This window comes from Macrobrachium nipponense, chromosome 37 (genome assembly GCF_015104395.2).
Source record: "Macrobrachium nipponense isolate FS-2020 chromosome 37, ASM1510439v2, whole genome shotgun sequence".
NCBI lineage: Eukaryota > Metazoa > Arthropoda > Malacostraca > Decapoda > Palaemonidae > Macrobrachium > Macrobrachium nipponense.
The window spans coordinates 50,292,633-50,308,669 of record NC_061097.1 but is presented as its reverse complement, the minus strand read 5'-3'; the positions used below and the strand labels follow the sequence as shown (position 1 = coordinate 50,308,669).

Sequence of the window (16,037 nt, the reverse complement as noted above, 5' to 3'; positions counted from 1 at the left end):
GGAGGATGGAGGAGGAGGAGGAAGGAGGAGGAAGGAGGAGGAGGAGGAGGAGGTGGAGGAGGAGTGAGAGATGTATGCGATGGAGAGAATGAAGATTAAATGTAAAAACGTAAAGGAGTAATGTCTACGATGAAGAGAGAATAAAGAATAGATTATGATGATGGGGGAATAGGAGAAATAGCAAGAGTAGTTGGTGGAGGAGGAGAAGTTAGAGGATGGGGAGTAGTAGGTGGAGGTGGAGGAGGAGTTAGAGATGAATGCGATGGAGAGAATGAAGAATAAATGTTAAAACGTAAAGTAGTAATGTCTGCGATGTAGAGAGAATAAAGAATAGATATGATGATGGGGAGTAGGAGAAATAGAAAGAGGAGGAGAAGGAGGAGGAGATAATGGTGTGAGAGATAGATATGATGGAGAGACTAAAGAATAGGTATAAATGAGATGAAGGAGTGAGAGATAGATGTGATGGAGAGCATAAAGAACAGATATAAATAAGTGATGTTTGCGATAAAAAGAGAATAAATAACAGAATAGATAAATGGTGGGTGGGGGCGGATAGGAGGAATATAAGGAGAGGGAGATATGAAAGAGGGGGAGTGAGAGAGGTATGCGATCGAGAGAATAAAGAATGGGCATAAATAAAGAGGCGAGAGAGTCATTTCAAAAATGTGGAATTGAGAGAGAATCAAGAAGGCATACCATAGTTGGAAGAGGAGAGGATAATGAATAGCTGTAGAAAAGAGTCAAGAGAACATGAAAAAAAAAAGGAAAGCGTACAAAAGAGAATTGAGCGAGAAAGAGAGAATCTTGGAAGAGCTGTGAAGAAGAGATTGGAATATGCCGCACGAGAAGATGTTAGTATGAATGAAAAAAGATAAAAAAAAAAAAAACGAAGAGGGATGAGGGGAATAATTATTATAAACAAGAATGTAGGAGATTGTAGGAATGAAAAGAGGGAAGGAGAGAAAGTGTCGAACACGGAAGGAGGAGCTGGGAAGAATAGGGGGAGACAGAAGGATGAGTAGGAGCTTAAATGAAGAACGTAGGATATACGAGACGACGATTGAGAGAAATAAAACAAAAATTTGAAAGACACGAAAATCAGAGAGAGAGAGAGAGAGAGAGAGAGAGAGAGAGAGAGAGAGAGAGAGAGAACTTGGAAAAACAAAAGAAATGTAAATTAGGTGCCCAAATAAAACTGATGAGGTACCTAATCGATTGATTGGTTGATTGACTTGTTATAGAAAAGAATGGCGTCACAGCAACTGATACCGACGATAATAATAAGGGTAATGGGATATATATATATATATATATATATATCTATATATATATATATATATATATATATATACTATATATATATATAAACTTTTAAATCTATAACTCTATGGCTGTAGGGGCAGTATTTAATTGTGCATAAACGTGCGCGCGCCAAGTGGCGGAGAATGTAAAGCAACGCTCTCGCGAGCGCGCACGGAAGCGAAGCCAGGCAATTAACACTACAAAATTGAAATTAAAAAAAATGAAAGTCTAAAGCATATACGAAAGTGAAGAGACATCAAGCGATGAATATAGATGAATGTAGATGAACGCAGTAAGAGAGAGAGAGAGAGAGAGAGAGAGAGAGAGAGAGAGAGAGAGAGCTATGTCGGTGGACAGAAAAGGCAAAAAAGAAAAAAAAAGAGAATGAATGAACAAACAGTATTTATGAAGGACTCGCAGATAGAAAAGAATCCGCTGTTTGATGAAGGGAGAAAATGATAGATGAGAGAGAGAGAGAGAGAGAGAGAGAGAAGAGAGAGAGAGAAGAGAGAGGAAAAGCGTTCTGGCCGAGCTGAAACGGTAGAGGGGAATTGTCCGAGTGAATGATAATTGATAGATAATGGGGATTAATGAAAAAAAGGAGGGTATGGGAACGGGAGAGGAGGATGGAGGAGGAGGAGGGGAGAGGAAGAGAGAGCGAGAGAGAGAGAGAGAGAGATTGAATATACTTTAAGTACATAGAGAAGAGGGATGGAACAAGGAGAGAGAGAAACAGTGTGAGAGAGTTATATGCAAGTTAATCACAGGGATATTGTAGTGTGTGTATATATATATATATGTGTGTGTGTGTGTGTGTGTGTATATATATATATATATATATATGTGTGTGTATATATATATATATATATATATATACATGTATATATATGTATATATATATATATATATATATATATATATATATACTATATATATATACTCGTAATGAGAGAGAGAGAGAAAATCATTCATACAACACTGAATATTGTTAGTTTGGGGTGAAATGATGTTATATTGGGGTTGCAGGGAAAATCAGTTTTATGAACAAGAAAAACTTTCAATTAGTACATTGAAACACACTGTAATTGCCAACAGGTGTCCAAAGATATTTTTCCGAATTTTTATGAAAATACGAATTATCTGAGTAAGTATAAGTGGGTTGAAGGAACCTCACTGTAGATTCTACATTGTAGAGGGTTCTCAACATGGGGACACACGCCCCCCCCCCCCCCCCCCCCCCCCCCTCCTTTCCCACAGCAGCGATGATCACAGGCGGTTTGTCGAAAAATTCCCTAATGGTTAAATATACATCGTATACAAAAACTTTTAAGTTTTATAACTTTTGTCCTCGATTTTTTTTATTGTTACATAATATACTTATCGGTCGAACACTTACCGCCTACATTTTCGCTTTGCTGAGACCTACAGCAGTTGACTTACAACCTGTTGTATTATTTCTCTGCTTACGTCAACTGTTTATTTTATTTTAGTTTTATTTATTTATTTATTTTTATTGAGCAGTGAGTGGCAGCATTGCTTTAGGAGAAAACTGATTGCTGGTTATCTCAGGTTATCCAAGGGGAAAAGATGTGTGAGCCAGATAACTTTTATATATATATATATATATATACTATATATTATATATATATATAGATATATTTATATATAATAATATATATATCTCTAAATTCTGTTATATATCGATAAATTCTTTTTGGGCTTTTTGGTTGATTCAGAAGACATTTTCTAACTAATAACAAGTTGAACAACAACCACAAAGCCATAGAATTGAACGAAATATGCATACAAGAAAAACATAGCCCCAAAAAGAAGCATATATATATATATATATATACTATATATATATATATATATATATTGTGTATGTGTGTGTGTTATTCGACAATTGATTTACATAGTGGTATTACTTGATAAGTCAAGAGTTAAATCTCTCTCTCTCTCTCTCTCTCTCTCTCTCTCTCTCTCTCTCTCTCTGGTTTATGCATCGCCATCGGGAACTTTTGCATGGGAAACCAATAAAACTTACTTGAAAATTCATGATTATACCTCTCTCTCTCTCTCTCTTCTCTCTCTTCTCTCCTCCTCTCCCTCTCTCTCTCTCTCTCTCTCTCTCTCTCTCTCTCCTCTCTCAAAATTTATCTCTCTCACTCTACAACGTTTGCATCGGAATCCCATAAAACTGTTAGCAGACACCGTCAGATAAACAAAGCGACAAAAAAAGAAAAAAAAATTAATGAGAGAGGGAGGGCAGGGAGGTAAGGCGAAGCGGAATTTATTTCAAGCGGGGTATGACTCAGAACGAGATATTCGGCTGGGGACTTCGTCGCGTGCGACCAGATCCCCCAGTTTCACGCTCTCCCATATACCCTTCTTTTGCCATTTCCCATTTTCAATGGACGTCTGATATACAATTTTTTTTTTTTATTTACACCACCCCTCTCTCTCTCCCTCTCTCCCTCTTCCAGTTATCCCTGTCCTACTACTACCCTTTCCCCTTCCCCTATCATCACACCCTTCTTTCGCCCCTTTTCCATTTTTATGTGTCTCCCATTCCCAGTCTTTCTTCCTCCCACGCGTTTGGTTACATTGGCTTGAACATCTGGTTAGGAAAACAAAACAAAAAACAAAAAATTGGGGGAAAAAGATAAATAAATCATACGTTTGTGTCGCGGAAGTTATTCGGGGCTCTTTGTTTGTGATGTGGTTATCGCTTTTGTTGTCAGGATTATATATATATATTTATATATATATATATATATATATATATATATATATATATATAATATATATATATATGTATATGTATAAATGATATATGTATTTATATATTTAATATGCGTATCAATAAAGCAGTCATATGCACCAGGGCAGTTCAGTTTATGCGGTGACCTTACCAACCGCCTCCCTTCACCCACCCCTCCCCTCCCCTCCCCACCCTCTCCTCTCCCCTCCCCTCCCCGCGTGACCTTGAAAAGCCCAGAGAGAGAGAGGGGATGCAGCTGTAGGTCAGGGTTGCACTCTTTTGTTGTCCCCTCGTTGCAAGGGTTGCAATGTTACAGTATCTCTCTCTCTCTCTCTCTCTCTCTCTCTCTCTCTTTATTTTAGATTTACGTATATGGGTGTATGGGCAATATTCGTATTGGCTTTATTTCTTGGTTGTATTTTTTTTCAGTCGTGTATTTTATCTTTATTCATTTATTTTTGTTGGGGGAGGGGACTGGCTCTCCCTCCTCCCTCCCCCCCATTGCTATGATTTGTCTATTATTATTTTGGTAAGTTTGTTTACGAGTTGTTTACATTTGTCACTTTTTGTTTATTGTTTACTTCTTAAGTTTGTTTTACAGATTGTTGACATTTTTAACTTTCGGATGCGTTTGTTTTGATCGATTCTCTGATGAATATGGATCTATCAGGTTTTGTGTGATTGTTATGTAATTACACTTATTTTGACTGTTATCAAATTTGGTAGTTTTATTGTGCCTTTATTGTTGATTTCGCGTCAGCTTGATTGTTGATCGTCTAATCCTGGTATTTTGTATATATATACGTATATATATATATATATATATATATATATATATATATATATATATATATATATATATATATATATATATATATATATATATATATATATGAATGTGTATATATATTATATGGATTTACTACTTGCGTTACTGAGTCATATCTAAACAATATTATTATTATCATTATTATTATTATTATTATTATTATATCATTATTATTATTATTATTATTATATTATTATTATTATTATTATTATTATTATTATTATTATTATTATTGTGGGACCATCGAAAATTGCTACTTTCTATACATACCTCCACAGAAGAGATTTCTTAAATACAACAGAAAAACGAATTATTAATCAGAAAAAAAATCGGTTAGTTTCAGTATTCATAATAAAACATTTTTAGTGAAAATATATAACATTTTTGAAGCTATTTTCTAGTAATGGGTTGTTGACAACTGGGAGAAATTGGTTAAATTGGCGACGTCCAAAAGAAATTTTGACAGTTTCTTGGGCTCTCCCAGATCTGCCTACGACCTTCTGAAAGAGAGAAAGGGTTTTCTCAGGTTTCGAGAGTTTGCGGCGAAGAACTCTCTCTCTCTCTCTCTCTCTCTCTCTCTCTCTCTCTCTCTCTCTCTCTCTCTCTCTCTTTTTGTAAGTGTTTCTGCTTGTTCCTCGAACATTAAAATTCGATATATACACACACACACATACACACACACACACACACACATATATATATATAATATATATATATATAGATATAATATATATATAAATATATAAATATATATATATTAAATATATATATAATAATATATATATATATAATATATATATATATAATATATATCTGTTGGGTGTGTGTGTGTAATGTGCAGATATATCACAGGAATCAAAAATAAAACACAATACAAATCCTAACCGGTTTCATCTACGTATATATCTAAAATACCTCGTCTACAGGACTGATATATTGTGGTAGAGCTTTGCAAGTGTGTGAGTATGTATCTTGTATGTATATCTTGTATGTTATGGAGGCGTATGAATGCAGAGAGCACAGTTCTGAAGGTCATTAATACGTGTCTAAAAATGGAACACAATTATCTGTGAAAGACATTTACTGACACTCAGGCATTATAATTATCCGTCATGGCTGAATAATTTTTTTTTTTTTCAGACACCTGCCACAATTTTTTTTTTTTTTCTTACTTGACGTTATTGTCAAAACTTTCCTTATAAATGTGTAGAACTACTTATGACCTTTGAAGTGTAGAAATATTTCTATTTATTTATTATTGTTTTACGTTTTTTTTTTCTTTTTTTTTTTTTGCTTGTACCAAAATAGAATACAAGTGTGTTCCTCCGTCACACTTGTGATAGCAGATACAACAATTTTCTGCTTCTATAGGACACAATTGTTTCGTTGTTATTATTATTATTATTATTATTATTATTATTATTATTATATTATATTATTATATTATTATTATTATTATTATTAGAGTGTATTTCAAAGGGCGTATCCACACTGCATTAAGACAAGTACAAAAACACTTGCCGGTAACTTGTTGCTTACATATCACAAAGAAGTTGAAAACAAGTTAAAATCCGTCAAGTGAAGGATGATTCTTTGCAATTGCTGGATGACAGTATAGTACAGTAGTCAGCTCTACAAATGAGTCGTTGACATGCATTCAACCTGTCTGTGATATGTTTATGATAAGTTGCCAAGTTAGGTTTGTGCGCGCACACACGCATACACACACTTGCGCGTTTGTGCGCGCGTGTTTACAGTTTATAATATTATAGGGTATGTGTTTACTTTAATGTACATAATCTTCAACTTTCAATGAAAAATTGAATTTGAGAAAAAATATAAATAAAACCCGCGCATGTTTCTGAGGCCGGCCGAATGTGTGTGCGCGTTTGCGCGCTTGCACACGTGCTGTTTCGTCTTTGTGTGCGCACTCATCATCCTCCTCCAAGCAGACCTCCTTCGTAAAGGACTCTGCGATGGCTAGTGGCTTGCTTGATTGATTGAATAGCCGGCCAGGAGGTCACGACTCTGTCATTTTGTCATAGAGTCTCTCAGTGAAATCTTTTCCCAATGATAATATTTTGTTTGAATCCCGCTATGTTTATGTATCACCAAACAAAGACACTTCCCTCTTGACAACAAATACACAGGAGACGCTGACAGTTAAATAATGAACAAATAAAAATCTTTAAATTTAGCTCTCAATGAAATGTTTCACCAATAAATTCTTTTAATTCACTTTCTATATCACAGAGCAAAGAAAATCCTGTAAAAGCAAATAGATAAGACAATGAAATCTTTAACCAATAAATTTTTTTTTTATTTCACTTGCTGTATCACAAAGCAGTATGTAAAAACAAATAAGGCAATGAAATCTTTAACCAATAAAATTTTTTTGTTTGAATTCACATTCTATATCACAGAGCAAAGACAGTATGTACAAACAAATAAATAAGACACTGAAATCTTTAACCAATAATTTTTTTTTTTTTTGGATTTCACTTTCTATATCACAGAGCAAAGAAAATCCTTTAAAAACAAATAGATAAGGCAGTGAAATCTTTAACCAATAAAATATTTTTGATTGAATTCACTTTCTGTATCCAAGAACAAAGATAGTTTGTACAAACAAATCAATGAGAGTGAAATCTTTAACCAATAAATTTTTTTTATTCAATTTCTCTATCATAGAGCAAAGACAGTATGTAAAAACAAATAAAAATGACAATGAAATCTTTAACCACTAAATTTTTTTACTTCTTCTATATCACAGAACAAAGACAATATGTACAAACAAATCAATAAGACAAATCTTTAACCAATAAAAAATTTTTCATTTCACTTTCTATATCACAGAACAAAGACAGTATGTTACAACAAATACACAAAAGACGCTGAAAATGATATCTTGACAAGATAAACATTCTTTTTTTTTATGTTTAACTTAGCTCACTTTCTTGACCACCGAGCAAGGAACTACACTCGCTGAGAAACAAATACAAACTATAGACGCGGCCGACTTCACTTGTCACATGGACACGGGAGAGAGAGAGCAAATCCTCCCATATGATTGCACGCTTCCCTTTCCTGGTTTGTTTATGCTCAGATTGGAGGAGACCGTTTGCCAGGTCTTTCATTGTCTCTGATTCTGTCTTGCTAAATACTTTTCTCTCGTCTTTTTTCCTCAGATACGTAGATTATGTCTTTTTAAAAGCGTTAATTTTTTTTTTTTGTATTGAGGTACGTAGATTATGTCTTTCTAAAAAATGGTTTTTTTTTTTACTGAGATACGTAGATTGTCTTTCTAAAACGTTATTTTTTTTTTACTGAGATACGTAGATTATGTCTTTCTAAAAACGTTATTTTTTTTCTATACCGAGATACGTAGATTGTCTTTCTAAAAACGCTAATTTTTTTTACTAGAAGATACGTAGATTATGTCTTTCTAAAAACCGGTAATTTTTTATACTGAGATACGCAGATTATGTCTTTCTAAATATGTTTTTTTTTTTTTTTTTTTTTTTTTTTTTTGTACTGAGATACATAGATTATGTCTTTCTAAAATTTTTTTTTTTTTTTACTGAGATACATAGATTGTCTTTCTATAAACGTTAATTTTTTTTTACTGAGATACGTAGATTATGTCTTTCTAAAAACGTTAGTTTTTTTATACTGAGATACGTAGATTATCTCTTGATAAAAAACTTTACTTTTTTAACATTCTGAGATACGAAGATTGTCTTGCTAATAAAAATTTAATTTGATTTATTTCTTAGATTCTGTCTTGCTGAAAGCGTTACTTTTTCATTGTATGGTTATTTACTTTAATCTATGATTCTTTGATTATATATTGCTAAAAAATGTTAAATTTTTGTATTTCTTAGTTTTTAGATTCTGTCGTCTATCAATAAAAATGTTCTTTTTTTTTAAATCTGCCTTTGCTAGAAAGGTCATTATTTTACGTGATTCTCAGATTCGGTCTTGCTAGCTTATTCTCCGACTCTGTTTCGTTAAATTAGTTATTTTTATTGTGTGTGTCTCAGATTCTCTCTTGCTAATTATTCTACTTAGCAATAAGTAGAGGGTCTTATTTAGCACTACAGTGGAGTGGCAGGTGTACCGATGCGTTTAGTGAAAAGTTGAAATGTGACAACTATAATTTGAATCTCTGTTATGTTAAAATTCATAGATATTTGTAATGATTAAAAATGGCCCATTACGCCTGGTAAAAAGTTACATATATAATATATAATATATATATATTATACTATTATATATATATATATATTATATATATCTATATACAATATATATATATATATATATATATATATATATGTATATATATAATAAATTCAATAGACATTGCTGATTCTCATACATATCCGATAGAAACCTACCTGTGCTAGTCCCTCTGTGGATGAGGCAGCCACATAATTCATTGTGCAGTACTGCCGTCGCCAAGTGCTAAGTTCAATGTTTACTTTCTTCGTCGTAAATAGCTTCAGTGGAGGTTTTTCATAGCGCTCTCTCTCTCTCACTTATGACATTTATGAAAGTTTCTCCCATTTCATATGCCAGCGTCTATTCCATGCCGCGTTTTTTCTTTGTCCCCTAAAGGTTCAGTAAAAAGTTCTGTGTTTATGAAATATGGAGAGAGAGAGAGAGAGAGAGAGAGAGAGAGAGAGAGAGAGAGAGAGAGCAGTTGGTAAAACGCTGGAATCCGTGACTCAGTACGTTATTGCAAAGATTAAAAAAAAAAAATTCCCGTGGAATGTTATTTAAATACCAAGAATCAGAATTTTAGATATATCTTAAGAATTTGAATGCTTCATAGTATATGTGATTCATGCTGATGTTCATGTATCATACTGTATGTCCCTACATTAACACATGAATTAAATTCATGTGCTTTGTAGAGATATATCACAATAATATAGAAAATAATGATAAAGTACGTGAAACATACGTAATTAATTATAAGTACAGGGAAAGTGTGTGTGTGTATTCGTATGCGTAATACCCATTTGTATAATAAAATACTAATTTATTTTTCTTCTCTTTTTCAGGTAAGAATGCTATTCGTAAAGGAATGTTAAGGAAGCGTCAATCGGAACAGGGTAACGTAATAATGGAATAAGTAATGCTATATATATATATATATATATATATATATATATATATATATATATATATATATATATATATATATATATTATATATTTCTTGGTAGTCATTGCAGTGTTCCAAACCTGAATAATTAGCCTGATTCCAACGAAATGGTGGGTGGACTGATGATTAATTTATAGAGCATTAACGTAAAATCCTCCCCCAGATTATATGATTTAGAAATATTGGTTTGGAATTTTCGGAATATTAATTCCTGCGATAATTTACAGTGTGATAGCCTGAGAATTTTTGTAAAAATAAATAACAGTGTAGTAGCTGAACAGTCTTTGCAAGAATTGTAATCGACAAAGAAGCTAAGAATCTCCCAGAATTTATGATTTACAAGGCAGTATCTTATAATCTCCCAGAAATTATGGGTTATGAAGTCGTAGTTTAGAAATTCCAGAATTTATGGGTTACGAAATTGTAGGTTAGAATTTCCAGAATTTATGATTTACAAAACAAAAGCTTATAATCTCCCAGGATTTATGGGTTACGGAGTTGTAGCTTAGAATTTCCAGAATTAATTTACAAAGCAGTATCTAATGATCTCCCAGAATTTATGTGTTACGAAGTTAGTAGCTTAGAATTTCCAGAATTTATGATTTTCAGAACACTATCTGATAATCTCCCAGAATTTATGTTTTACGAAGTTGTAGCTTAGAATTTCCAGAATTTATTTACAAAGCAGTATCTTATTATCTCCCAGAGTTTATGGTTTATGAAGTTGTAGCTTAGAATTTCCAGAATTTATGATTTTCATAACAGTATCTGATAATCACCCAGAATTTATGTGTTACGAAGTTGTAGCTTAGAATTTCCAGAATTTATGATTTATAAAGCAGTATTTTATAATCTCCCAGAATTTATGGGCAGCTTAGAATTTCCGGAATTTATGATTTACAAAACAGTAGCTTATACATTGCGACGCTGTAGCTTAGAATTTCCAGAGTAATCAGATATAATTTATATTCATGCCAATAAATTTTGATGTCCTTTTCCGTTTAGTAAGGTATAATCCTGTCAGAATTAATGCATAAGAATAATGTAATTTGATTTCCCGCTTTCGTTTTCTAAGATCCATCACCTCATGGAAATCTGCTTGAATATTGCTATTTGTTATGTATCATGTCAATTATTTGACGTCCATCGGTTTGCCAGGCATCTTCAGTCTAGTCTTGTCATATGGCGATTCTGGGAATGTCTGAGGTCTTGCTGTTACTATACTCTGATATTCAGTAAAAGGTTTTTTTTTTTTTTTTTTTTTTTTTGTCGTCATTGTTGCGTTCGGATATTCAGTAACATCTTAAAGGCGACGATTAGAATGTTGTGATAAATATGATATTCAGTAACTTTTTTTTTCCTATTTTTTTTAGCGTTCGGGTATTTAGTAACATCCTAAAGACGACGATTAGAATGTTATGGTAGATAGGTAATTCTAATTGTTCGGAAATTTTCAAGTGTGACGTTTTTATTTTAGTGTTTATTAATGAGTACAGTTTGTTTGTTTACTCTAGTTGGGAGTTTTGAACGCTTCTAGCTTAGTAGGGCTGAGTGCAGGGGTCCACGCTAGACCTTTTGTTCATTTTAACACTTAGCCACAATAACGGCAAGGGCTCTTTCCGGCACAAGGCTGGTTTAATTTAAACCAGCCAAAAGCCAAATTGGTTTAATTAAATCCAGCAAAAAACAAATTAGGTAAATCTAAATCAAACAAAAAATCAAGTAGGTTTAATTTAAACCAGCCAAAAAAAACAAATCGGTTTAATTTAAACCAGCAAAAAAACAGATTTAATTTAAACCAGTAAAAAAACAATAGGTTTTATTTAAACCAGCAAAAAACAGATGTAATTTAAACCAGTAAAAAAAACAATAGGTTTGATTTAAACCAGCCAAAATCAAATAATTTAATCTAAACCAGCCAAAAAACAAATAATTTAATCTAAACCAGCCAAAAAAACTTAGATTTAATTTAAACCAACCAAAACATCAAATAGGTTTAATTTAAACAGGCAAAAAACCAGAGAGTTTTAATTTTAACCCGCCAAAAACCTAATAGGTTTAATTTAAACCAGCCAAAAGACCAAATTGGTTTAATTTAAACCAGCCTAAAAACAAATAGGTTTAATGTAAACCAGCCAAAAAACCTAATAGGTTTAATTTAAACCAGCCAAAAAACAAATAGGTTTAATTTAACCCAGCCAAATAAACCAAATTGGTTCAATTAAACCAGCCAAAAAACAAAGAGCTTCAATTTAAACCAGCCAAAGAAACCAAATTGGTTAAATTTAAACCAGCCAAAAAACAAATAGGTTTAATTTCAACCAGCCAAAAAACAAATAGGTTTAATGAAAAGCAGCCAAAAACCAAATTGGTTAAATTTAAACCAATCAAAAAACCAAATTGGTTAAATTTAAACCAATAAAAAAACCAATTTGATTAAATTTAAACCAGCCGAAAAACCGAACAGGTTTAATTTAGACCAGCCAAAAAACCAAATTGGTTTGATTTAAACCAGCCAGTAAACCAAATTGGTTTAATTATATCCAGAAAGTAACTATTTGGTTTAATTTAAACCAGCCAGAAAACCAAAGACCAGCCAAAAACTAAATAGGTTTAATTTAAACCAACGAAAACAAGTTGGTTAAATTTAAACCAGCCAAAAAACCAAAATAGGTTTAATTTAGACCCACCAAAAAACCTAATTGGTTTAATTTGAACCAACCTGCAAACCAAATTGGTTTAATCCAGCATATAAGAATTTGCTTTGATTTAAACCAGCCAGAAAACCAAAGACCAGCCAAAAAACTAAATAGGTTTAATTTAAACCAACCAAAAAAACAAATTGGTTAAATTTAAACCAGCCTAAAAACCAAAATAGGTTTAATTTAAACCAGACCCAGAAAACAAATAGGTTGAATTTAAACCAGCCAAAGGACCAGATTCATAAAAGATCTTTTAAGGTGCTGAATCGGCGCGGCATTCGAAATCCGGATAAAAACTGTCGGACTGTCGTCTTTTTGGAGGCTTATGTTTGCCCCGTAAAACTGTTTCTTGTTATCCTAATGGGCCTGGATGATTGGTTTGTTTACCAACGAAGAAATCCTCGGTCTTGTGCGGCCGTTGGGATAAAGAGGAAATGAAAAATAAAATGGAAAATGAAGAATTTCTTTCCTCTAGCCGCCGCTGAAATGCCTTCGTCTTGTACAGCCATTGGCCGAAGGCCTTGATCGAAAATTTTGTTTTTCCCTCGCCTGGACTGCATCGCTCCTGCCTCCCTCCCTTCCTCCTCCTCCTCCTCTTCCTCCTCCTCTTCTCTTCTTCCTCTACTTTTTCTTCTTCCTCCTCTATTGCTTGGCGATAATTCTGGCCATTATGAAAAATAATGAATCTATTATCGGGAGATTTTCTGCATTGATTAGGTTCGTCGTATGGCAATCAACATGTTTTTAAATAGTTTATCATCCTCTTTTTTTCTTTTCATCCTCGCCCAATGGCATGTTTACGAAAGGGCTCTCCTCCGCCCCCCACCCCCACCTCCCGGATGGGCACTCTTGTTTCTGGAGAGAAAATTCCCCAAAAACTAATTGTAACACCATTGGGTTTCTTTTCCCGCAGGGGAAGAGGCCACTCTGCTTGTGGACGGGTGGGAGGAGAGAAAGAGAGAGAGAGAGAGGGGGGGGTTGAAATTGAAAAGGCGCGTGTTTAAATGCTCTTGGTTATTCGCAGGTGGTGCGATTTGATTTGGGAGGTTTGGGGCCGTCCGGGGGCGGGGAAGCGGTGGTGGGGGGGGGGGCCCTCCCCACCACACCCCAACCCACACCACCACCTTTCCCATTCCCCATGTTTTGAGTTTTTTTTTTTTTTTTTTTTTTTTTTTTCTTTGAGGTTGCAGACATTGTTTTCTTACTTGGCCAATAGCTAATATTCTATCTTTATTTAAATAGAAATCTATATAGAGAAATATGTTCAAGTTGATATAAAAAAAAAAAACAAAAGACCCAATAATGACATTTGTGTTTTTGTTTTCTCGCTTATAAAAGACATAAAATAGAAACGCAAATTACAAATTAATCTTTCTCCTATTTATTAATTCTAATGTGTTACCTAATCAAAGTTGATTACATCTAGGACAAGAAGCGATCCGACCTCCAGCTTGCTTGGAACGCGTGCAAGATGAAAATCTTGCACATAAGTTGTAAACGAAATTTTCCAACTTACCATGAAGTAGTCTACGTAATCAGTAATCACTCTTAGTAATACTCATACCAACAACCAGGATCAAACAGAAAGGAAAAAAATTAGACTCGTTCATATGTTTTAAGTTATTAGTGGAAACACAAAATAATTAAACAGGAATATAGCCTCTAAATTCAGTACACCAAATAAATTGTAACGTGCTAAAATCTACGGTCAAATAGAGCATCGTTTCACCAACGAAAATTAAAATAAATACGCTATATTTTTATCAGAAATCATTTTTCTGTACTGTTTTACATTCACATTACTTATTTTTTTTTATATTTTCATTCTAATAAAGGAATCATAAATATCCCATCTTTAAATTCCTGTATCTTTAACTCAACTTGAAATACCTTTTCCAGACCTGTTTAGGCTCTTCCATAGACCTTTCCTATACCACAATAAGAACAACAACAACAACAACAACAAAAGTAGTGTGTAGGCTTACTCCCCGAGTAAGCGAAAACTGTTAGAAATTATAATAACCAAACTTCACTCGGACACAGATCCCAACATAACCGAAGATTTTCCTTTCCGTCTCAAAAAAGATCTTCCTGCATTTTGGAACCTCGTCGTTCCAAAGCATAATTTTAACTGCTTGCTTCCACCTCTCCCCCACCCTCCATCCTCTCCCTCTCTCTCTCCTCCTCCTTTCAAACAAACCCCCTCCCCCTCCCGCCCCCCTCCCCCCACCCCCAACCACCCCCAATTCCTATTTCTTTCAAACCTCCTCGCTCGGACTTGGAGCCGACACAAACGACGCCCTTCTAAAAAATGGAGAGAGAGAGAGAGAGAGAGAGAGAGAGAGAGAGAGAGAGAGACGGGCACGTCTGAAAAATGATAAACTGGAAAAGAAAAGGAACATTTGTTCCTTGTATTTAAGCCCGTCCAAACAGTCGTAAATTATGGGATAAAAGGGTAAACTATCCTATTAAAGTGTGAGGCTATTGCTGAGACGGACGTTACGAGCGGGTCACTCCATGGAGAGGGTAGGGGCGGGAGGGGTGTGTGGGTGGTTGGGGCTACCGTGGGCGTGAAGGAGGGGGAGAAAGGGGTTCCGATTGGGACGCCCAACATTAGGCTGGAAAAGGGGTTGGAGGACTGCTTTCGGTTGATGTGGGCGTGATGGGGGTGGAAGAGTTTATGGTTGGAACGCCCATATATAAGTAGGCTGTAAGAGCGGAAGGCGGAATTGGTTAAGTTGTGGGCGGGGATGGGGTTGGCACGCCCGTGGTGGCGTGTTCTGGGTTGTGGTTTGGTGGGTATGAGGACAGCCGACTGTATAGGTTGCTTGGATGCGGTGTGGTTCCACCCCCCTTTTCCTCCCCCTATCCCCTCCCCCACCACCCCCTCCCTCTCCCATACCCCTTCTTCCCCCACCCATACCCCTTCCCCTTCCCCCAATGTTCGCGCAGTGGGCAAACTGCGTTGGTGCAGTGGGGGATAGTTGGGTTAGAATAATGATTCACACTGAAGGAGGTATAAAAAAAGAAAAAACAAAAAAAAAACAAAAATTTTTTGGGGGGGGGGCCAGTTTCCCAGGGTCATGGGGGGGGGTAGGGGGGGGCGGACCATGTTGGTGATTAAGGTGCTAAGAGCATAGCTAAAGATGGTCACTGAAAACCGGATGCAAAGGATAATTTTGCCGTAAAAAAGACATTAATTAACGATCCGAGTCTGTAGATGATTTTACAGTCTTAAATTATGATCTTGGTTACTTTCGCCCTA

General features: G+C 34.7%; 3 protein-coding genes across 3 annotated transcripts in view; 2 read left to right on the top strand and 1 right to left on the bottom strand.

The window, feature by feature from the left end:
* The window catches only part of LOC135209378 (PX domain-containing protein kinase-like protein), a 3,093-nt gene extending 3,026 nt beyond the window's left edge, over window positions 1-67 (top strand). The window contains exon 2 of the mRNA XM_064242075.1: window positions 1-67. This exon is cut by the window's left edge and continues 63 nt beyond it. Coding sequence (XP_064098145.1) covers window positions 1-67 — 67 coding nt within the window.
* Window positions 1-16,037, top strand: part of LOC135209256 (homeobox protein prospero-like) — a gene marked incomplete in the record, with an annotated part of 1,606,906 nt that overhangs the window by 834,077 nt on the left and 756,792 nt on the right.
* The window catches only part of LOC135209377 (major centromere autoantigen B-like), a 78,752-nt gene continuing 62,867 nt past the window's right edge, over window positions 153-16,037 (bottom strand). Inside the window, exon 4 of the mRNA XM_064242074.1 lies at window positions 153-307. Within this exon, the coding sequence (XP_064098144.1) occupies window positions 153-307 (155 nt within the window). The remainder of the gene's footprint in view (window positions 308-16,037) is intronic.